Source organism: Corvus cornix, chromosome 4A (genome assembly GCF_000738735.6).
Source record: "Corvus cornix cornix isolate S_Up_H32 chromosome 4A, ASM73873v5, whole genome shotgun sequence".
In the NCBI taxonomy this organism is placed as follows: Eukaryota; Metazoa; Chordata; class Aves; order Passeriformes; family Corvidae; genus Corvus; species Corvus cornix.
In genome coordinates, this window is record NC_047058.1 from 20,205,021 (window position 1) to 20,226,443 (window position 21,423).

The 21,423-nt window shown below is 62.1% G+C and overlaps 1 protein-coding gene across 2 annotated transcripts; it reads left to right on the forward strand.

The window, feature by feature from the left end:
* Positions 1 to 795: 795 nt before the first annotated feature.
* TSC22D3 (TSC22 domain family member 3) lies at positions 796 to 17,629 on the forward strand. Of its 2 annotated transcripts, none has more exons than XM_019288151.2 (3): positions 796 to 1,192; positions 15,792 to 15,843; positions 16,371 to 17,629. In XM_019288151.2, the coding sequence occupies exons 1-3, from the start codon at positions 870 to 872 to the stop codon at positions 16,614 to 16,616; spliced, it is 621 nt and encodes a 206-aa protein (XP_019143696.2). In that variant the 5' UTR covers positions 796 to 869; the 3' UTR covers positions 16,617 to 17,629. The 2 variants fall into 2 exon arrangements, with proteins under 2 accessions (XP_019143696.2, XP_039427997.1); XM_039572063.1 differs by lacking the exon at positions 796 to 1,192 and adding an exon at positions 15,319 to 15,508.
* Positions 17,630 to 21,423: the final 3,794 nt, after the last annotated feature.

The window sequence follows — 21,423 nt, forward strand, 5'->3', positions numbered from 1 at the left end:
TCACTGGTGGCAGAAATGTTCACCCTGACGCAACAGTGCCGGGGAAGCCACTTCTCCTCCGCCTAGAAATCCCCATTTTTCCTCGCATATCTCTGAGCCCCAGGCACCTGCCGCGAGTCTCAACGCGCCCATCCATAGCCCGAAGCCTTCGTGCGTTCCACGCATGCCTAGCTTGGCTCCGGGCGAGGCGGCTCCCAGACGTTCCCAGCCGTGGAGCCAGGTCCTTCCTAGCTTTTTCCCCCATCCTGGGACCTTTCACCCCGTTTTTCCTCTTTCCTGCCCCATCTCCGGAGCCACGCGGGCTGCCCGCGTCAGTGCTTCGGGGAGTGATGCTGCGGGCAGCGCCAGCCTCCTGAGCCCCCACGCCGCCCCCGGAAAGCACAGAGCGCAGCGAGAGTCCCCACCGGGAATGGGGCACCGTGGCCCTTTGTCATCCCATGCCACCCCATGTTACAATTCGCCAACTTCTCCCGGACCCGCGCGTGGGGTGGGCGCGCTGCGCTGCGCGGCAACGGCGGCGCGAGGTGGGGGGCGGTGGGCGGGCGGAGCGGAGAGAGGCCGGGCCGGGGCGGAGCGGGGCCGGGGCGGAGCGCCCAGGAGCGGAGCAGCGGCGGGAGGTGCGCGGCCGGCCGGGCGGAACGGGGCCGGGCCGGGGCGGAGCGGGGGCGGAGCGGGGCCGGGCGGGACCGGGCGGGACCGGGGCGGGCGGAACGGGGCCGGGGCGGGGCGGGGGCGGGCGGAACGGGGCCGGGGCGGGCGGGGGCCGCTCGCGGCGCTCGACACCGGGCGCGTCCTGCAGCTGCTCGCCCTCCGCGGCCCCGGGAGCGGCCCCGGCGGCGCCGCCGTGGCCAGGCGCGGGGACACCCGGGATGTCCTCGTCGCCCGCGGAGGAGTGCCGGTCGCCCGTGGGGCTGGACTGCTGCAGCTGCTGCCTGGACCTGGCCAACCGAAGCGGGCTGGAGGAGGGGGCCGGGGGCGAGAACAACAACCCGGGCAGCCCCACCGTGAGCAGCTTCCGGCAGCTGCGGGAGCAGCTGGTCCGACAGAACCTCAACACCGACAAGCTGAGCTCCATCATGCGCCAGGACTCCCTGGAGCCCGTCGTGCGGGACCCCTGCTACCTCTTCAACCAGGGCATCTGCAACAGGAACATCGACCAGACCCTGCTCTCCATCCTCCTCCTCTTCCACAGGTGGGTGTCACCGCCGGGAGCCTGGGAGTCGCCGGGGGCCGGGCGCCCTGGGGCAGCGAGCTCGGAGCTGGCAGTGGTGTGGCACTGGCAAGAGAGGGGGACTTGTGTGACCCCCGGGCTGAGGGGTGTCAGCGCCGGTGGGATCTGGGTGGGGAGAGGCACGAGTGGCCGCGTCTGGCACGGAGTCCGTACGTGGTGCCAGCCCATCCCTGGGCGCGAGTCCGGGTGGCTCTGCTCCGCCATGCCCGCCGTGCCCGTCTTGTGGTGCCCTGTGTGTGCCGGACAGTGACAACAGCCCCCAGCTGTGTGTCTTGGCCGCTGGACTCTTGTGCTCATCTCCCTGGCTACCTCTGTCCACACAGACAGTGCCCGCAGGGGCATGGATAGTGTCCAGCGACAGACAGGCATCGGCCCCATCCTGCGTGGAGAGCGCAGCAGGTTCCTTGGGAAGCAGCTGTGCTGCCTCGAAAGCCATCTTGAGCGTCAGTGAGAGCCTGGGTAGGGAACCCGAGAGTCCCAGTGCCAGCTCCTGCCCTTTCAGCAGCTCCCCTGGCCCTCCCCGGCGTGGAGACAGGTTTGGCCCGGAGTGGTACTTCCCATCCCTGGAAAGTGTCTCTGCGCTGCCCGAGCTGGTCTCGGGGCTGCTCTGGGCAGGCTGCCTGTGCCCCACAGCCGGGCGTGCTGGGAGCCGCTCCCATCCATTCCCTGGCGGACTGAGGAGGCAGGACCGCGGGGTCTGCCCTGCTCCCCTTCTCTAGCAGTGAGGACAGAGGAGACTGAACAGGAGGTCCCAGCGGCTACCACTCCGCAGGCTCCCCAGCCCTGATGAGGTGAGCCCCAGGGGCGAGGAGTGGACAGAGCTGTCTCAGGTCCTGCACTGGCGCTGTGTGGGGCTGGCTCTGGTGACAGAGAGAGCTGGTGACACCCTGTGGGGGCGCAGCCTGTACAGGGGCTAGCAGGTCTGGGTCTCCCCAGTTCGGCCTGGGAGAGCCGAGCTGGGCCAGTAGTGCCACAGGTGCCCGAGGCTGCCAGTGTCTTCAGCGGGTGGGACACATCCACCACCTTGGGGGGACCTGTGGCCCATCAGTGCGACAGGTACAGATGTCTGCATGGCTGGCACGGCAAGCAGCGGCTCTGGGGCTTGCTGCTCCGCCGTGGGAGGGTAAAGCGCAGGGGGAGCAGCACCCACGCGTTCAGAGACACCTCGCCACCCCCTTCCCACCCTACACGCACATGCACCGTGGGCGCGCTCCCGGGCTGTGCGCGGGTGGGCTCACACGTGGCTGCCCCACGCGTGTGAGCCACCCCGGCGTGCCCGCCCCCTCTCCCAGCCAGCGTCTGACGCCGAGAGGCTGCTGCCTCGAGCCGGCCTTGACGGAGACGCTCTTCCTGCACTTACATAATGCCGAGCTGCCGCTCAGGTGGGAAGGGAGGAGCTGGGACACCCGCCAAGGCACCGGTACCTGGCCCGTATGGGGAGCAGTGAACCTACCCAGCTGGGAAGGAACGGGAGTGAGAGGTTCCCCTCTTCCCTGGGGGCCTGCAGCAAGTTGGCAGCGTTGGTGAAGGGGGAAGCGAGACACTGTCTCTAGTACGGGCTGCCAGGGCTGGGGTCAGAGCCAAGCACCTGTGCTGCTCGCTGGGGCAGTCAGTGACAGTGCCTATGGGCCAGAGGCCACTGATATGGGTACAGCAGGCTGCTTTCGAATTCATCCCTGGTGGAGCAGGACCTGTGGTGCTCCTGGTGAGGTAGGGAGTGAGCAGAGATGCCAGGGGACAAGGGTTTCTCCCTGTCAGTGCCCCTTAGCACTCCTTGCTGCCTGTCTTCCATGTGTCCCAAGAGGCTCCAGGCACTGTGTTAGTGACAGGCTGTGCCATGGTGTGGTGCAAAGCCGTGTCCCTCTGTCACACCCAGTGTCCAGGCACCTTGGTCTGGAGGCTGCCTGGGTGATCCCCCGTCACCCCTAGGTGGCACAGCATGGGGGAGCTGGGTGCACGGCCCCAGGCACTGGAGCCAGGTGTGCCCACACCTGTGTTTGCAGTTGTTTTGCTCCAGCCTGAACTTTCTCCTTCTGGGGAATGAGCCAACGCATCCAAGAGGAGATAGCCTACACAGCAGAGGATTGTGGGTGCCAGAGGAACACCCCGATAACGTGCCTGATAAGGGCACCCTGCTGATGGCACCAGGGAACCCAAACCATTTGGAGCCCCTTGTTTTGGCTGATGTGCTCCTACGGCAACACAGGAGGAGGGGGAAGTTGCGTGGATACACATCCCTTTGTGTGGCTGACATCCAGGACAGCACGGGATCCCCAAGATCCTAAACTCAGAGTTGAGTCTCGCTCTGGGGCTGGCTGGAGACAACTCAGTCAGGTCAGATCAGTGCTGGGCATCTCAGACAACATACATTTCATCATGTCCAGCCTGTCTCTGGGGGTTTCTCTGGCTGGGTGGTCCCTGCCAGACTCTCCATACCCTTTGCTCACAGCAGGGATGTTGTCAGGGATGCACAAGGAAGGGATGCTCTGGACCAATTGCCTCCAGGGCTGATGCTCCTGCAGAAAACCCTGCTGTTCCAGGAGTGCATGGGATCCTGTGTGGAAAGGGCTTCTCCCCGCCATGTCCTCACACAGGGCATCACAAACTGCTCTCCAGGGAGATCTCAGCAATGCCAAGGGACCAAGCTCACATGGAAGCACCGGGTATAGGGAGGACAGCTGCCACTACCCTCGCTGGGCACACCTTCTCCCTGCAGGTGCCAATGAAGTGGGCAGAAAGGTCTTTGCCATCCCTCTGTAATGCCAACGTTAACCCAAGATTGCTCGTCCCAGAGCCAGACACAAGCCCAGTTGTGTGTGGTCCAGGGAGAGCAGGCCCATGGCCACATGGCACCTTTCCCTGGGCCAGGGGGGTGAAGGGAGCCGGTGGTGTGGGAGAAGGTCAGCACTGCGAGGGAAGCAGCACCCCGGGTGTGTACTGGCACATGATCGAAGCGGGCCCTACCTGGCTCTGTGTGGGGAGAGGAGGTATGTGCCAGCCTGCTTGCCCACATTGGCCAGTCATGCCCAGCCTCTCCTGGGCAACACCTGGCAGCCTGGCTAGCCTGTGCCCATCCTGCTTTGGGCTCTGAGGGGACACCTCTGCATAGCCAGGTCGTCTGCAGTCACTGCCAGACCTGCTGCTCCATCCAACAGGGTGGACAGTGACCTGTCCTTTGGTCTGAGCCATGAAAGGAGCTGGGGTCCACCTTCTCCCAGGCCTGGGCAAGCCAAGGGAGTCACAGGGAGACAGGGAAGCTCTGTGTGAGTGGTTGAGGGAAGCATGAATTTGGGCAAAGCAGGGCAGCACTGCCCTTCTCACTGTAAGGTCAGGCCAGCAAGCAAGAGCTGCCTGGGCAGCAGTACCAGGGTGGCATTTGTGTCACAGCACCACTTGTTCCCATCTGTCGGGTGTCACTTTGCGGCAGCAATGCAGGAGGAGGGGAGCCAGGGCATAAAGGGCATCCCAGGGTGGCAGGGCCAGGGCAAGCATTCCAGCTGGTCGAGTGGGCTGGAGCAACAAGAACACATTGATGGGGAGAGGGGCCATGCATGAGCGTGAGAGAGGTGTGGGTGTGGGACCGAGCTGTCCTACTCTCCCCCTTCTGGCCCTGGGACAACTCTGCCAGGGAGGGGGCCAGGAGAGCCCCCCTGCCCTCCAGAACCATGCACCAGGGCTTTGTTTGCTTTGCTCCCACAGGACAGATCTGCACATGGCCTGTGGCCTGCAGTGTTGGTTGCAAGCCCTGCACACCACCGAGGTGCCGGAGAGATTTTGTTTCAGTGGCAGGAGTAGCTTGTACTGCTGGGAGGTGCCAACCTTGGTGTACCCAAATCCTCCCAGCGTCAGGAAGATGTCAGGCAGGCAGCCAGCTAAGCCTGCTGTGGTCTCCATCATGGGCATCCCAACAGCTTGGGACCCCCACCCCATCCCAGCAGCCTTGGGGGCCATGTCCTGGCAGACCAGGCTCACGGGGGCTCTGCCACAGCACACTGGGTTCAGCGTGGCTTGGCAGGGCTGGCAGCAGCGTGCGCCACACAATGCACCATGCCTGTCCCTGCCTGCTCCTGCAAGACCCAGCTCCCTCCAGAAGGGTATTCCCAACATTCTCTGAAGCACAGAAGAGCCCTGCTCAGCCCCTCCAGCCCGTTAGGTGGGAAGCATTTGCCCCTAACCACAAGGCTATGGCCAAGGGGGCTGGCACAGCCGAGCCAGTCTGGTGATGCCAACGTCAGCTTCTCAGGAGCCTGTCCTCTTGGTTCCCTGGGGATTCTCCTGCACTACCCATCTGCTGGGGCAGGCACTTGGCTCTGCACAGGCAGAAGTAGGTGTCCCAAGGTCAGCCAGGGATGTCAGCATGGCCCTACAGGGAAAAGGCTTTCCCTACAGGGAAAAGGCTGGCCAGGATTTTTTTCTGTCTTTGAACTGTAAAAATGAGGAAGAGGTTGGAGCTAACGGAGGCTGCAGGGGTCTGCCCTGATCCCAGCATCATGCCCCCTCCCTCCAGCATCACACTTTCCCTTCCTGGTGAGACATGGCCTGATCCTGGATGGTCTCTGCTGGGACCTGACACCACCTCCCTGGCCACTGTCCAGCACAAAGAGGGTTAAAGCTGACTCTGTACTTTGGGGGAGCACCGTGACTTGCATGGGACTTGGAAGGGCTTGGGATATATGTTGTCAGAGCCTGGCAGCTGTGCATGTGCCCAGGGGACATGACCGTGCATGGGTCCGTGCGCTTTATGTGGACTGCCAAGGTGAGTGAGGCTCTAGGTGGATCCTGCCCTTGGGAAGGACTGAGACCCTCTCTGTAGAGGGCAGAGAATCACAGAACCCTTTAGGTTGGAAAAGACTTCTGAGATCATCATCTCCAACTTTACCCCAGAGAAGGGGGCTGGAGAGGCGAGAGAGGCTACAACCCATCCTGATGCTTTGCAAATGAGCTGCGAGTTATATTTATCCAGGTGCTGCACATGGCTGGCTTTGGGACAGGAGATCATCCTCTGTCTGTGTGCGGAGTTCTATATATATGTATATATCTATTTGAGGGGGCTTTGCAGAATGACTCTGGCAGCACAGAAGAAACTCTGGGATCTCCAGACTCCAGGATCAGGGTGGTATCCAGTCCTTGCCAGCCCCACTCACAATTCCCTGGGGATGGCAGCCGAATTGGCAGAGGGTGGCAGATGCCATGGGGCAGGACAAGACATTTTCATCTCCTTAAGTGAGACCTTCACAGTGATATGCCTGTGAAATGGAGCAGGACTGCTCTGGGTGGTTTGGAGGCAGGGGATGGTCTCAGGTTGTCCCCAAGGGTTGGCATAAGCGAGGTGAGGGCTGGCTGCTGAGGTCGGGCACACACAGAGCCACAGGTATACATCCTGCCAGCAACCGATTGTCTTTCACATTGTTATTGTTCTGAAATGTCAGGGACGGCAGGGTTTCAGCAAAGGTCCCTGATTTGAAATGCCCGGGATTCCTTGCAAAGGCCAGGCGGGGTATTAATAACCGTCTCTGCTGAAGCTGTGCCGCCCTACATGTCCTTGCCTGACCTCCTGCGGGTGCTGGCTCATGCTCCAGCCGAGCACAGCTCCTGTGTCCCCGGCCCCCGCCGGCTCTGGTCTGTCCGGGCTTCGCACCCCCAGCAGGGTCCAGCTGTCCCTCGGGCCTTGTGGGGCTGCTTGGGCTCTTGCTGGGGCTCCCTCCAAGCATTCGGCCAGGCAGGAGAGCACCAGGACCTGTGAAAAGGACCAGTGAAGGGCTTGAGGGGTTCCATAAACAGGGCTTATTCTGGGCTGGAAGAGCAGATTTGGGTAGCGTGGGGTGCGCTGCACAGCTCTCGCAGCTCCCCTGCCTCCGTCCTCATTACATAACGAGCTGCCTCCCAATTAGCGAGCGGGCACTCCCGCACGCCGCAGGGCAGCAGCTGCCAGCGCCCAGCAGGGCTTCGGAGCGCCCGCTCTTGCCTGAAAAGGGGCCTGGGATTGTTTTTGGAGGATGCCAGAGGCCCTGCTTTGGGGTTCCTCTCTCGGGCTGGGATCGCTGCAAAGCTGGGTGAGGGGCTGGGGGAGGCAGAACCCAGGCTGGCAGCCCCCTGCCCACCTGCCGTGGGGTTCAAGGGCGCCGCGTGGCCCTCGTGCTGCGGGGGGGCCCTTCAGTGTCGCAACCACCTATGCTCTATCCCCACTCCCCTGAAACTGGACCAGAAAAGGGCAGCCAGGATCTGTGGGTGATCCAGCTGGGGCTGTCCAGCATGACACAGTACGTACGCTAAGAAGCAAGGACAGTTCTGGAGTTCAGAGCCGTGGCTGGCAGGAGCCCCGGGGCAGGGCGCGAGTAACCAGGAGGCGATAACAGCGAGTTCAGTGACAGGACTCCAGCCCCGGCCCGTGGGTGTGAAACGCTTTGCTCTGCGGACAGATTTGTGGATTAAAGCTCTGCCAAGGGTTCAGCCTGCCGTCCTCCCTGGGGCTGGGCATCCCTGGTCCATGGGAGGGGGTAGCATGGTCGGGGTTAGCTGCACTCCCCCAACAGCCAGCCACGATGCTCAGAGAAAGCTGCAGGGTTTTCACTGAGCTGTGCCATACCTGGCACCCTCACCTCAGTGTTTGGCAGCTGTGGGACCCTTTGGGGGGAGCAGTGAGCAAGGGTGCCCAGGGCCCACACTGGGTTGGCAGCAGCATGGGGCTGGTGTTGACAAACACCAGCAAGGTGGGATGTTTGGCCACATGATCCAGGGCTGGTAACAACCAAATGAGCCGTTTTTCCTCTTCCTCTCCTACACCAGCATGCCTGGGGAAGCTGTGACTCTGAGGGCTTCCTACATGGCGAGAAGGACTTGGCTGGAACTGGGTCCTCTCTGACCTCCCCTCCTCACACAACTGCTGGGAGGCAACTTCTACTAGGGGCAAAGGAGGAAGAAGAGGGTCTGGTGACAAAGTTAAAGAAAAATTGCAGCTCTCAGCAGGCTGGCTCGAGGGTGTGCACTTGCAGGCTAGAAAAAAACCAGAACTGGGAGTACAGCCAAGTACCTTTATCAGAGGAAGCAGGCAGCCCCACAGCTGGACACAGGAGCCTGCCAGGGCTCCCTCCACCACCCCACACTGCTTCCAGCCTGACAGGTTGGAGGAGTCTCCACACAACAATCCCTGCCCATGCCTGCTGCCTGGCAGGGTGGGTCACCTGTGTCCCCTGCCCATGGACACAGAGCTCACTCTGCCTCCGCTGGGCATGAAGGGAAGGAGGACATGTTCCCTGTCAGCCTTCCCAAGGGTAGGTTCCCCTCCAGCCTTCCCTCACTTATACCCTCCCTGGGATTCCCCAGCATGGCAGAGGCCGCCGCTTCTGTGTGGGCCACACATGCCTCTGATGTCTCCTGGCTTGGGACTGGGACCAGGCAAGGCCAGCAGCACCGGCTCCACAGGCAGGGGGTGCATCCCTACCCAGGCACTTCCAGGTGTGCCCAGGAATAGTTGCCCTCTGCTCTGGAGCAGCACATGCCCTGGATTGGGTGATTTATGACCCCTCCAAGGCTCTGATGGGCATGACCTGGGTCTCCATGTCACAGGGCTCTTGGTTGCATGAGGCTTCTGCATGTCCCACACAGCTCCTGGAGGGCACCAGCTGAGGTGGGGGGTAGTGCCAGGCCTCAGGGAGCAGCTCAGCCAGGAATCTCCAGGAGGAGGAAACCAAGATCGGACAACTGGTGTGGTGTACTTTGGCAGTGCTAGGCCCACAGCCCTTGGGACTGGCACAACAGCCCCATGCCAGTGCCATAGGGCAGGCAGTTGCTGTTCAGGATGGTGGGATTGGCATGGCAGATGACCCAGCTGCCTGTTTGCCTGTGGGCAGCCCCTGGCATTACCTCTCCTTTCCCAGAACCAGGACAAAGCTGCTGGACAAGACCTGGAGCCCCTCAGCCCTGTCCCACACCCAGCCCTTCCTGCCATAGTCTCCCATAGGCCCCGGCCATCACCAGTGTCCCCAGCCACACTTCCCTCTATTCCTGCAGGGCACAGCTAGGATGCCCTGGCACCGGCATCCCCAGTCCCTTGGCTGGCAGCACCACAGTTGCAGTATTTTGGGCTGTGACAGGCAGAGTTTTCTTAGCTGTGTGTTTGCAAGCAGTAGCTTTTCCTCTCCCACTCTGCTCTGACCCTTGGAGCAGGAGATCTGGCTCTGCAGAGCAGCCTGGGCAGCCTTGGCTCTGCGCCTTTCCCAGTTTGCTCTCCAGTGTCTCTGAGGCCAGGCTATAAACATTTCCCACGCCTCAGACCCTCTGAAGGGCCTTCCTCCCATTGAGCTGAGTCCTTGGGAGAGAGCAAGCCAGGAACGCTGCCACGGAGCTGTGAGCACAGCCTGGAGCAGGGGGAGAGCCAAGACTGGGGAGCCAGGGCTGCTCCTGAAGCCCCAACCACCCCTCTGGCTCCATCGGCCGCTGCCAGGACAGGAGCATCCTCTGGTGTGTGGCACTGCAGTGCCTGGTGCAGGTCCAACACACAGGGCTCAGTACAACAGCACGTCTTGTCCCTGGGGCTGTGGGGAGAGGGCATGTCCCCTGACCCACAGCACTCTGCAGGTATGGGATGCCAGGCAGCAAGAGATAATCCCCTCGTCCTACTCCCTATCTCCCCTTGCTCCAGCCTGGCAGAGCTCTGTTGGGCCTGCCAAACTCCAAGTCCAGTTGCTGAGGAGGGGGTTGTCATTTAATGTCCCCCAGGAGGGAGGCTGGCATCTTCTGGGCTGAGGAACAGGCTGTGTAAGGGTTTAGGCGCTGCTGGCAGCTTTGGGGTGTCCTGCAGGGCCACTGCTTGGGTGATATCATCATTGGCTGGTGTCACCACCTCTCCTCACTGCTCGATGACAGCCACGGGTGCTTTTTTCCCCCCAGAGAGCACAACAATTAGTGTCACAATTAGCCTGTATTGCGGCTGCTGTCGCTGTTACCAAAATAACCACAGGCACGAGCTGGGCCCGGCCTGATGAACCTCCTGTCACTGTGTGTAGATGCAGGAGCTGCCATGCTGCTGCCTCGGGGATGCAGTTCACAGCACTGGCCCCTCTCGCCCAGCCTGCTCCAAGCACCCATCACTGTGGCCTCTGGTGCCACACGGTAACTGTGAGTCCATGCGCCCTGCTCTTTAGGAAGAGCAAGGTGGTGTGTTGCGCACCCTGCTCTGCTTGGAGGAGCAGGAGCAGGTGGTGGGACAGGAGCCTGGCAAGGCCAGGGCCATGGTGTGCTAGGAAAGGGCCCCCCCACCACTTGGGGTGCAGCTGGAGCCCCATGTAGGACCCTGCTGCTGTGGGGGCATTAGGGCAGCTCAGAGGGGCTCCTGGGGAGAGCTGGCACAAAGCAGAGTCCAGCAGAGCTGGGAGCTGCTGCTCCCACTGTGGAGGTGCCAGCAGGGCTACAGGTGACACCCGTGGGCTGGGGGTGCCCTCCCACTATGCAGGGGCATGCGGAGCTGTCCTGCGCCGTGCTGCTGACACCAGGGGTACAGGCAGGGCCGTGTGTCAGCTGTTAGTCAGGGCAGCATGTGCAGGGGGTGCCGGCAGCGCTCGTGCATCTGCACACGGAACAGCAGCATTTGTTTGGCACACAGAGTGTGTCACAGGGTAACAGAGACATTCAGGTTGGAAAAGACCCCCAAGATCGTCAGCTCCAGGTACTAAACTAATGTGCTTGCACATGTGTGTGAGCAGGGCGCACCAATGTGCACATGCATGTGCAGGGTGTGTCCCTGTGTGCAGGGCACACGCTCGTGTGGGCTGCAAACACACGTGTGTATGCAGGGGGTGTGGGCGTGCTGCGTGTGCACGCGCATGTGCGGGCAGGACTCGCTTGTAGGGGCTGCAAGGTGTGCCGTGGGTGTGTGCACCCAGCGAAATGTTCAGGAGCCACATCCCCACGTGAGGGTGTGGGGCTGTGAGGGGGCTGCAGCCCCCTGCCCGGCCTGACCTGCCCTGGCCACAGGCTGCATAGGGATCCCTCATTTACTGAGTGCCTGGAAAGAAACTTCTGCTTCTTCATCCCTCCAGAGCATCCCGCGCTGTGGCCTCTCAAAGGCCGACAGCATCCTGCCCAGCCTCAGACTGAGGAGTCCATGCCCTGAGCAGTGATGTGGGCAGGGCTGGCTGGAAAGACCCAGGGGGACTGCAGGGAAATCAGTGACTTACTCTGGTTTATTTTTGCAATAGACCCAGCTCCATGGGGAAAATATTGGAGGTGGCAGAGCTGAAGCAATCTCCCCCCCAAAGCATTTTCCAGCTTCACTCCAGCAGCTGCAGAACTCCTTGGTTTTTTCCTCAGTCCTTGGTGCCTGAGTGTTGCATCAGAAAGGTACCAGGCAGGGACCGGGAACCTCAAGCTGTGAGACAAGGACCACCAGCCAGGCTCTGGTCTGCCCATTCTGGAGCCCTTGGTCCCTGCCACTAATGATTTAGGGCTTCCTTTGGGAAGGAGGCTGAGCCAGGAGTCAGGGGGCCAGATCACAGGAGGTGGGAAAACAGGCACAGCTGCCAGGGCTGGGGGCAGGCTGGGGTCTGCCCACCCCACCTCCCTGTTGCTGACACCTCTCTGCAGAAGGTGGCACAGCCGTGGGAGAAAATGCTCTCCCCATCTCTTCTGTCTTCTCCACAGTGAAACCAGCACGCTTCATGAGCTGCAGTGGGAAACTGAGTCAAGGGACCCCTGGTGTGGGTGGTCTGGACTTGTCCCAGCAAGGGAACAAAGCTGTGTCCCAGGGGCTGCCACCAAGCCCACCACCAGCCACTCTGGGGACAAGTGCACACAGAGGCCTTTCATCCCCCCAGGGAGGGGGGCACCCGCGCAGCTCGGGATGGCACACTGGCCATCGGCCTTGAAAGGGCCAATTGAGTGCAGCTGAGGTCATCCCTCAGCATGTTTACCCCGTGGCTGGAGCCCCTGGATGCAGCCAACACCCAGGCTGTCTCTGCCACTGCAAGCTGGGGGGACGCAGCCACAGGCAGAGCCAGCATCGCCCCTGGGAACAGAGGGGCTGGAACGGGGTCACGGGGTGGCATGGCCTTCCCGCCGCCGTACTCCCCGAGCCTCTTCAGAAGGAGGGACTGGTAAGTAGGGCCTGGTGTGGGTGAGGGGGGGAGCACAGGCCAGCCCCGGGGCTTGGGGGACAGACCCCGGCCTACTCTCTGCAGTGCCAGCACCCTGCTCAGTCCCTGCTCAGCAGCGTTGCATGGGCTGGAGTAGTGCTGACAGAGGGGGATGTGCATCATCCCTCCCACAGGTCCCAGATGGGCCCACCAGGGAGAAAATGCTTTCTCACGTCCTCACATCAAACGCGCGTGTCCTGGGGCACCTGCATACGCCCGGCTGTGGTCCACAGGCGGCACAGCATTCTCACCCTGCCCTGGGAGGGGGTTGCGATTTGTGGAGAGCTGCCTGGCTAGGTCTTGCTCCCAGCAGCAGCCGTGCTGCACTGTGCCTCAGTTTCCCTTTCTGATGGGGAAATTCCACTCTGCTCCCCCTCCCCGCTTCAGGAAGGGTCACAGCAGCACACCCGCTAGTCAGGGCTGCTTGGCCTCTTCCAACAGCCAAGTGCAGGCACATTCAGTACCCCCTGGATTGGGGCATTTGGCGTCCTTTGCAGCATCCCTGGGGTGCACATGCCCTGCCAGCACTAACGCTTTCTTGGACACTATGCCGTGTGTGGGCTCTGCCATCCAGCATCAGCCTCAGGGTGATGAGCCCCTGGAGGCAGGGGCAGCAGGCAGCCACTGAGCAAAGTTCCCCCAGGCCCATATCCAGAGGGCAGAGATAAGTGGGCAGCCAAGGGCAGTGGGGCAGCACCGCGTGGGCAGTGCCACCCCAGCCCCCGGGATGCGGGGGGCGTTCTAGGGGCCCTGCTTCCACCCTCGGAGGAGACCCTCTCGCTCTATGTGTAAGTCGCTCTGTGGACGCGAGAAGGACCCGTCGTGACCCCGGGGCTTGCACACGCGTGTGCACACACAGGGATGCCGCTGCACGCGAACACGGGCAGACCCGTCCCGGGCCGTGTACCCCGGCCCAGCGCCTGCAGTGCCGCCCGTGCCCGCGGGGGGGCCCCCCCGCCCGGTGCGGGGTTATGCAACGGCGGGCGGGGCCGCCGCGGCCGAGGGCGCCCGGACGGTTCTGTACTCCGAGCTTCTTCGGCACCCCGGGGTCGTTGTTCTGCACCCCGAGGGTGTGGTTATTCTGTACTCCTGGTTTGTTCTGTACCCCGGGACTGTTCTGCAGCCCAGGGTGGTGGTGTTTAGTGCTCCCGAGTTTGTTCTGGACCCCAGGTTTGGTCTGCATCCCGCGGTTGTTTATGAACCCTGGGCGTGTTCTGTACCCCGAATTTGTTCTGCACCACAAAGTCATTGTTCTGCACCCTAGATTTGTTGCTCTGCACCCCGGGTTGGCTCTGCACCCTGGAGTTGTTTTGCTCTGTACCCCGAGTTCGTTTTGTACCTTCACTTTGTTCTGTACCCGGGGGCTGTTCTGCACCCCGAGGGTGTTGTCCTGTACCCCGCGTTTGTTCTGCACCCCGCAGTTGTTGTTCTGCAGCCTGGAGGCGTGTTCCGTACTCTGGATTGGTTCTGCACCCCGGGTTTGCTCTGCACGCAGGTTTTCGTTTCCCCTCCTGGGGTTGTTTTTTACGCTTGGGTTGTTTTTCTGCTCTCGTTTCTGTTGTTTATCACTCCTGTTTCTGTTTGTTTTGCACCCCCGTTTCTGTTATGCGCCCCGGTTTTTTTAGCAGCCCGTTTCTGGTTTTCGCTCCCGTTTCTGTTTTGCACCCCAGGTTGTATTTTGAATGCCCGTGGCTCCCCTTTCCCTCATGCCCCCACTTCACAATCACGAGGCCTCACTGTGAGGGACCTGCAGGCTGCACCTACAAATGCAGACCGGGTTCACCCCTTCTGCGAGCACCCAAGCAGGTGCGTGTGTCCCCCTCACTGAACCCCCATCCTGGGTGCCCAGGAGCACAGGAAGAGGATGCTGAGGTGTGTGGGCTGTGGGGGGTTGTACTAAGGATGCCGGGGGTGCCAGGACTGTGCTTGCAACAGACAACGGATGTGAAGTGGGGCTGCAGAGTAGGGGGGACACAGTGCTGAAGGCGGGGTTCTTGCACTGGGATGGTGCCGTGCTGTGGTTCAACTGGAAGGGGAGGAGGGGCTGCAGAGGGGTGCAGTACACGGTGTGAGGGGCAGTACCGGGGGCAGTGTGCCGTACCGGGGGGCAGTGTGCCGCACCGGGGGGCAGTACCGGGGGGCAGTGTGCTGCACCGGGGGCAGTACCGGGGGGCAGTACCGGGGGGCAGTACCGGGGCAGTGTGCTGCACCGGGGGCAGTACCGGGGGCAGTACCGGGGGGCAGTGTGCTGCACCGGGGGGGCAGTAGCGGGGGGGCAGTAGCGGGGGGGCAGTACCGGGGACAGTGTGCCGCACCGGGGGCAGTACCGGGGGCAGTGTGCCGCACCGGGGGGGCAGTACCGGGGGCAGTACCGGCGGGCAGTGTGCCGCACCGGGGCAGTACCGGGGGGCAGTACCGGCGGCAGTGTGCGCACCGGGGGCAGTACCGGGGGCAGTACCGGCGGGCAGTGTGCTGCACCGGGGCTGCACCGGGGGTAGTACCGGGGGCAGTGTGCTGCACCGGGGGCAGTACCGGGGGCAGTACCGGCGGGCAGTGTGCTGCACCGGGGCTGCACCGGGGGGTAGTACCGGGGGCAGTGTGCGCACCGGGGGCAGTACCGGGGGGCAGTACCGGCGGGCAGTGTGCTGCACCGGGGGCAGTACCGGGGGAGTACCGGGGGCAGTGTGCTGCACCGGGGCAGTACCGGGGGGCAGTACCGGGGGCAGTGTGCTGCACCGGGGGCAGTACCGGGGGGCAGTACCGGGGGCAGTGTGCTGCACCGGGGGCTACCGGGGGGCAGTACCGGGGCAGTGTGCTGCACCGGGGGCTGCACCGGGGGGCAGTACCGGGGGCAGTACCGGCGCAGCCCCCGACGCGGCGCTGCGGGGCGCCGGGCGGTCCCGGCCGCGTTCGCCCCTCCCCGTAGGGCGGGCGCCGCCGATATAAGCGGGGGCGGCGCGGGGGGCCCCGCAGTGCGTTTTACTCCGTGTGTGTGTGTGTGTGTGCGCATCCCTGCGCCCGCAGCCATGAGCACCGGCATGTACCAGTCCCCCATGGAGGTGGCTGTCTACCAGCTCCACAACTTCTCCATCTCCTTCTTCTCCTCCCTGCTCGGGGGGGATGTGGTCTCCGTGAAGCTCGACAACAGGTAGGGGCAGCCCCAGTGCGCCGTGGTGCCTCGGCCATTCGCCGCAGAGATCCGGGGGAAGGGGCGTCCCGGTGCCCGGGGGGGCCCACTGCGACCCCCGATTGATGAGGTGGGGGGGCATTGCTGCTCCGGGAGTGAAGGGCACACGCGACCGGTGTGTCATGAATTCCCTTGGGGAGGGGGACGCCCCGATGCACTGGTGAGGGGGAGGTGTCGCGGTGCACGGACCCCTGTGGAAGGGAGGTGTTCGGTGCTGACCCCCGGCCTCTCCACTCTCTTCCAGCGCCTCCGGAGCCAGCGTGGTGGCCATCGACAACAAGATCGAGCAGGCGATGGTGAGCTGCAGCGCTGCGCCCCCCCCCGCACCTTCCCTCGTCACCACGCGGGTGCTATGCCCGGGGGTGGGCTTCCTGCTCCCGGGTGGGTGCTCTGCCGAGGGCGGGGGGTCCCTCTGCCCACGGGGGTCCCCAGTCCCCATTCAGCTGCCAGGCAGAGCTGCTCTTTGTCTGCGACCGCCGCGAAGCTCATTGGCTCCAGCCACTCCGCAGTGCGCAGGGAGCGAGGGTGGTCATGGAGGGGGACTTTGGGGGTCTCTGACCGAGCCGGGTTCCTTGGGTGCTCGGGAACTCCAGCCCCCCAAACCCCGGGGCTGGGGAGGGGGCTGGAGAGTGGTTCTGGATGCTGAGATACCAGAGAGATGGCAGCTGAGGGAACTATACTGGCCAGGTTGGGTGTGGGGAGGGATAGTCCTTGGAAAAAGCTTCTGCAGCATGTGGCACTTTCCTCAGGACTTGGGAAAGGGAGGGAGCAACCCCCAGGGCATTACTCTCCATTGATCAGTCTCTTCCATGGTCTTTTGAAGGATCTTGTGAAAAATCATCTGATGTATGCTGTGCGGGAGGAGGTGGAGGTCCTGAAAGAGCAAATCAAGGAACTGTTGGAGAAAAACTCCCAGCTGGAGCGTGAGAACAGCCTCCTGAAGACCCTGGCCAGCCCTGAGCAGCTGGAGAAGTTCCAGTCCCGGCTCCCAGCAGAGGTTCTGTGCCCTGAGGAGCAGAGCCCCGGGGTGGCTGCCCCGGCCCAGCACTCCGGGGGCTCTGCGGTGTAAGGTGGCTCTGTCCTCGGGGTGGGCAGAGCCACAGAACTCTTTCTACTTAATCTCCTGCAAAATCGTTTCCGCCTTCATCTCACACGAAGGACTGCCAGACCCTGGCACTGAGCCGTGCCCCTTGGGCAGCCCTGGCCAGCCCGCAGAGCCAGCGGCCGTCTCATTCATGAGGATGCTCTTCTGCAAGGAAGACAGGGGCAGCTGACCCCTCCTCCCCATCCAACCACCCACCAGGTGCCAGGAGGAGATCTGTGTACCTGTCCTGGGCTCTGCTGAAGAGCAGAGCTGGGCAGTCTTTGGCACCATGATGGTAACCTGCGGTTGGAAGGAGTGCACGCCAAGCCCCAGCCCATGGTTGCATTCTGCAGGGGGGTGTCTCTTTCTGGCAAAGCCTGACATTGGAGGGAGACCGATGTTTAGTGAGCGAAGCAGGTATGTCCCACAAGCCACCCTGGAGCCTGCTGGAACCCAACCAGGACTGAGCAGCACCAGGGATGGCAGCTGCAGCATAGTCCATGGCTGAACGCACAGCAGTGTGGGGATTACAAGGAAAAAAAGCTTGTTTTGTTAGTTTGGGCATCTTCTGTAGCTGTATCTGTGTATAGACGTGCATGAGAGGTGCCTCTGAGGCTGTGGGGTGCCTGCTCTGGGCCAGCCATGCCCATCTGAACAGCTGGGGCATTCGGAGGCAGACTGGAATGGTGAGCGGCTGTCAGTGGGCAGCCAACTACTGCAAGTGGCACCAAGGAGGGGACAGATTCACTCCTCTCTGGCATCCCACGTGACAGAACCATGCGGCAGCGCGGGGAGGATCTGGACTGACCATTGGGCAGAGCCACAAGCCAGGCTGTGCTCTAACCCACTGGGGTGGAGGAGCCAGCCCGTGCTGGGCTCCCCTCTGTCCCTGGCCTGTTCTCTGGGACGTGATGGGACATTGCTTTTGATGTCAGAAGCGGTGACACTGTTGTGTAAATCTAGATAGAAATGGCAATAAACTCTACTTTTTATATATACCTGCGCCCCAAAGTGTGTCTGTGGCTGGGAAGAGGGGGGAGAGTGATGGCACTGGAGAAGAGGCTGGGACTTGCTGGGATGGGACCGGTGAGGTTGCTGGGCTGGTGCTGTTCCCCAGCTGGGAAAACCTGGCAGCTCCCCACTTTTGCAGGGGGGTTCAGTCCCCCCTAGATGGCCCTGGCTGAGCCAAGATGTGTTTTTGGAACTGTGAGCAGGCAGCTCCTTCCCAGGGGCTGGGTGTGTGGTAGGGAAAAGTGCTGTGAACCCGCAGGTCTCTGTCCCCTGTGTCACACCTGTGCAGGGCAGACCTGGGGGCACAAGCAGGGAGGAGGTTCTTCTCAGGCTGTGTGGAGCTTTATGTACCCCCAGCTCTGCTCTTCCTCTGGTGTTTTTGTTCTCACAGCCATCATTGATAGTTTTGGATTGGTTTCTTTTTCATTTTGGGCCATCTTGAAACATGATGTAAGAGGATGGGTCATCTGGACTGAACAGTGCTGGATAGGGGCAGAGGATGCCCCAACCCTGTTCTAGGGCACAGCCAGCTTTTGATTCAACCCCATGGGGTATGTGAGAGAGGGCAAAAAAACCCCAAACCCTCCATCTCTGGGGTTGCTGATAGCTACTACAGGTTAAAGTGTGGAGGTGTTTGTGCAGAGTCCCAGGCTGGCAGGATGTTTGAAGCAAGGTGCAGTATCCTGCGCCAGAGTTTTCTACCGGGACACAACTCCTGGGCCATCTGGAGCCATCCCTGGGCCGGCAGTGCCTGGGGCCAGGGGACCAGGTAGGTAGCCATACCCTGTGCTGCAGCAACACAGCTCCACACGGTTTCAGGTCTCTGCCGTGGTGAGGGCGGTTCAACCCCAGCCCTGTATGAGTCATGGTGGAGCTGGGGGTGGTTGGCACCCTGGAAACGCCGGGTAAACAGCAAAACACAGGCCACGGGGGCTTGAAATCGTTATTGGGTGACTCTCGCCTCCCTGTCCTGTCTGTCCCAACATGGTGACCCCACAGCAGCCTTACACAGGCAGCCCTGCAAGTGCTCTAGTGCATGTACCTTGTGAGTACATGTGTGTGATGACTTTCCCTGTGTGTGTGTAAACAGGTTCAGGCTCCCCTACCACGTACATACACATCCCTTGCACACACAGACACTGCAGCAGCCCGTGGGACACACGCAGAGCAGACCCCCTGTGCTGCCAGCCTCTCAGGCTTGCAGCTGCTCCAGGAAGGGCTGTTCCACAGGGCAGCTGGATCCAGCTGTGCTTCCACTGGCCAGGTCACTAGGATGGGTGTTGGGGGTGCTGGGAAATGGTCTGGCCATCCTTCTGGCCCTTCTTGGCTGGGGGAGCTTCAGCCTGCAGCAATGAGCTCTGTGCCCCATTTGTTCTTATTGCACCCCTCAATCCAGCTGCATTCAAGGGGTGCGGTGATGGTGTTGGGAATCCTGTTTGCCGCCTCTCCCCGTCCTCTGTCCCCTCCCTACAGCCTTGGGGTTCTGCACAGCACACAGGCACACGGGGACAGGCAGTGGCAAAACCCGCTCATTGCAATCACCCGCCCCAAACCACTTGGTTCAGAGCTCAGCCTTCCTCCCACGGGTAGGCAGAGCCTTTCCCGTCCTGCAGCATGGTGTGACACAATGCCAGCTAATGGCACAGGGCAGCCCTTGCAGGGCCCCCAGCTGCCTGCTGCCCCACAGTGCCCCAGGGGTTAATGCACACCCCGGCATCCAGCACCTCCTGGCACCCCGCACCCAGCCTCCCCTCGGCCCCCCAGTGTCCCCCAACCCAACCCTGGATCCACCCTGACTGGCTCAGCTCAGGGGCATGACAGAGAAAAGGGCTCAGGGGGTGCATGTTGCTGCAGAGGGTGGGAAACCCATGTAGGTGATGCTTAGTGCAGCGAGCACAGGTGAGCAGCAGCCTGGGAGGGGGTTTGGAGCAGCACAGGGAGGGCAGCAGGATTTGAGGATCTGCCCAAGGGTCAGGATATAGGGGAGACCCCCCCAGCCCTGCATGTTTTCACTCCTTCACTGGGTTCTCCTGGGGAGATTCCACTCCAGCCAGGCAGAAGGATCTTATGCAACATCCCTCCCTGCGCCTCAAAGACAGTGCCTCCCTGCTCCTCAAACCGAACACCATGTCCCAGCCCAGCCCAGCCCCGCGGGAGCCTTGCAGACAGATGCATGCGTGGGATTTTCCACACAGTCCTTGGTGCCCAGCACCCCCATGGATCCAGGTCAGCCCACCGCAGCTGCCCAAGGCCACTTGCAGGCCTGGGGACCCTCTCAGAAGGGGAAGCCGTGTTGCACAGTGGAGGTTCCCACTGGAGAGTGGCACAAGCCGTGGTGCCAGCCCTGAGAGAGCTGCAGCTCAGTGCCATGGGGGTTGGTGCATGGTGAGAGCAAGAACCAGCTGGAGCCTACACAGGCAGCCAGGGTGCTTGGGCCCAGTGTGCAGCAGCCTCCCAGGACACCTGCACAAGCATTCCATGAACACTGGGACCCCCCCCCATCTGGGGCAGCTGCAGAGGGAGAGATGCAAGCATGAGGATGCACCAGCAACAAGGCAAGCATTCAGAGCCCATCCCCCAAGAACCCCCACAGCAGCGTGGGTGGGGTGCACAGAGGGGGTGCTCCCCATTTAGGGCTGCACCTGGGCCCAGAGGCGGCTCAGAGCTGAGGGTCCTTGTCGAGCCTGTCTCCTTCCACAAATCACCAACCCTTCTGCCTTGCCTCAGTCTCCCCTCTGTTCATGTCTCCTGGGAAGGGGGTTTTTCCCAAGGTAGGGCCAGGCTGAGACCCCAGCATGCCTCCAAGCAGTCCCATCTGGGTAGGAGGTTTCAGTCCTCCTGGGCAGGCGCACGCCCAGGCAGAGGGAAGGGAGCTGTTCCCAGCATACCTGCATGCCAGGAGCTGCTGGCAGGGCTGCCCACCACAGGCACACTGCAGCCGTGCCCTTTGCCAGCACTGTCAGCCCACAAGCATAGGCACTTGCAGGGTACTGGCAGCACATCCCAAAACGGCACAGGCAGTCCTTGCGGAGTGGCTGTTGTTGTCCTGGTGCCACCCTTATATAACTGGGGAGCCAGCCCAGGCCTGTGCCCTCTGCTCAGGGCTGAGACAGGACCCAGCAGTGCCAGTTGCCAGCCCCCCAGGGCTTTTGGCCCCATAACAGGTAACGGGGCTTTCCCCCCTGCCAGGAGCACTGCCAATTCCTGTCCCCCCACAGCCCCTGTGGGATGGGGACCTGCCAGAGCAAGCCCAGCTGGCCACAGAGGGCAGGGGCTGCGTGTGCCCAGGGCTCGTTGTCAGGGTGGGGGCCAGGGCAGGGCTGCTCAGATGGGTACACATTGTTCCCTGGCAGTTTGTGTCCCCAGCACCCTGCCCTGACACCCAGCCACAGGCATTTGTTGGTATCAGGAAGTGAAATAAACAGCAGGCAGTCACCTGGCAGCGAAACCGCAGCCACCCCAGTGCGCTGGGTGCACACAGTGCACCACACTCCTGCCAAGACCTCACTGCCACCAGCTGCCCTTGGCACAGCACCTCTCCCTGCCCTGACTACTGCTGGGGATGCCCAAGGGCAGCAGCTGGCACATTCTCTCAATCCTCAGGTATCCTTCCTGCATCCTCCTGTGCTGCAGGATGAGTTTTCCCATTGGAAAAATCGAAAATAATGCTGTGGTTTGTGGCCTATGGGCTGCAGCTGTGTCCCCAGCCTGGTCAAGTTCTGTGGGGGGAAAAAACTGTCAGCAGGGCCTGTTGCAACAGGACAAGGGGGACAGAGTTAGA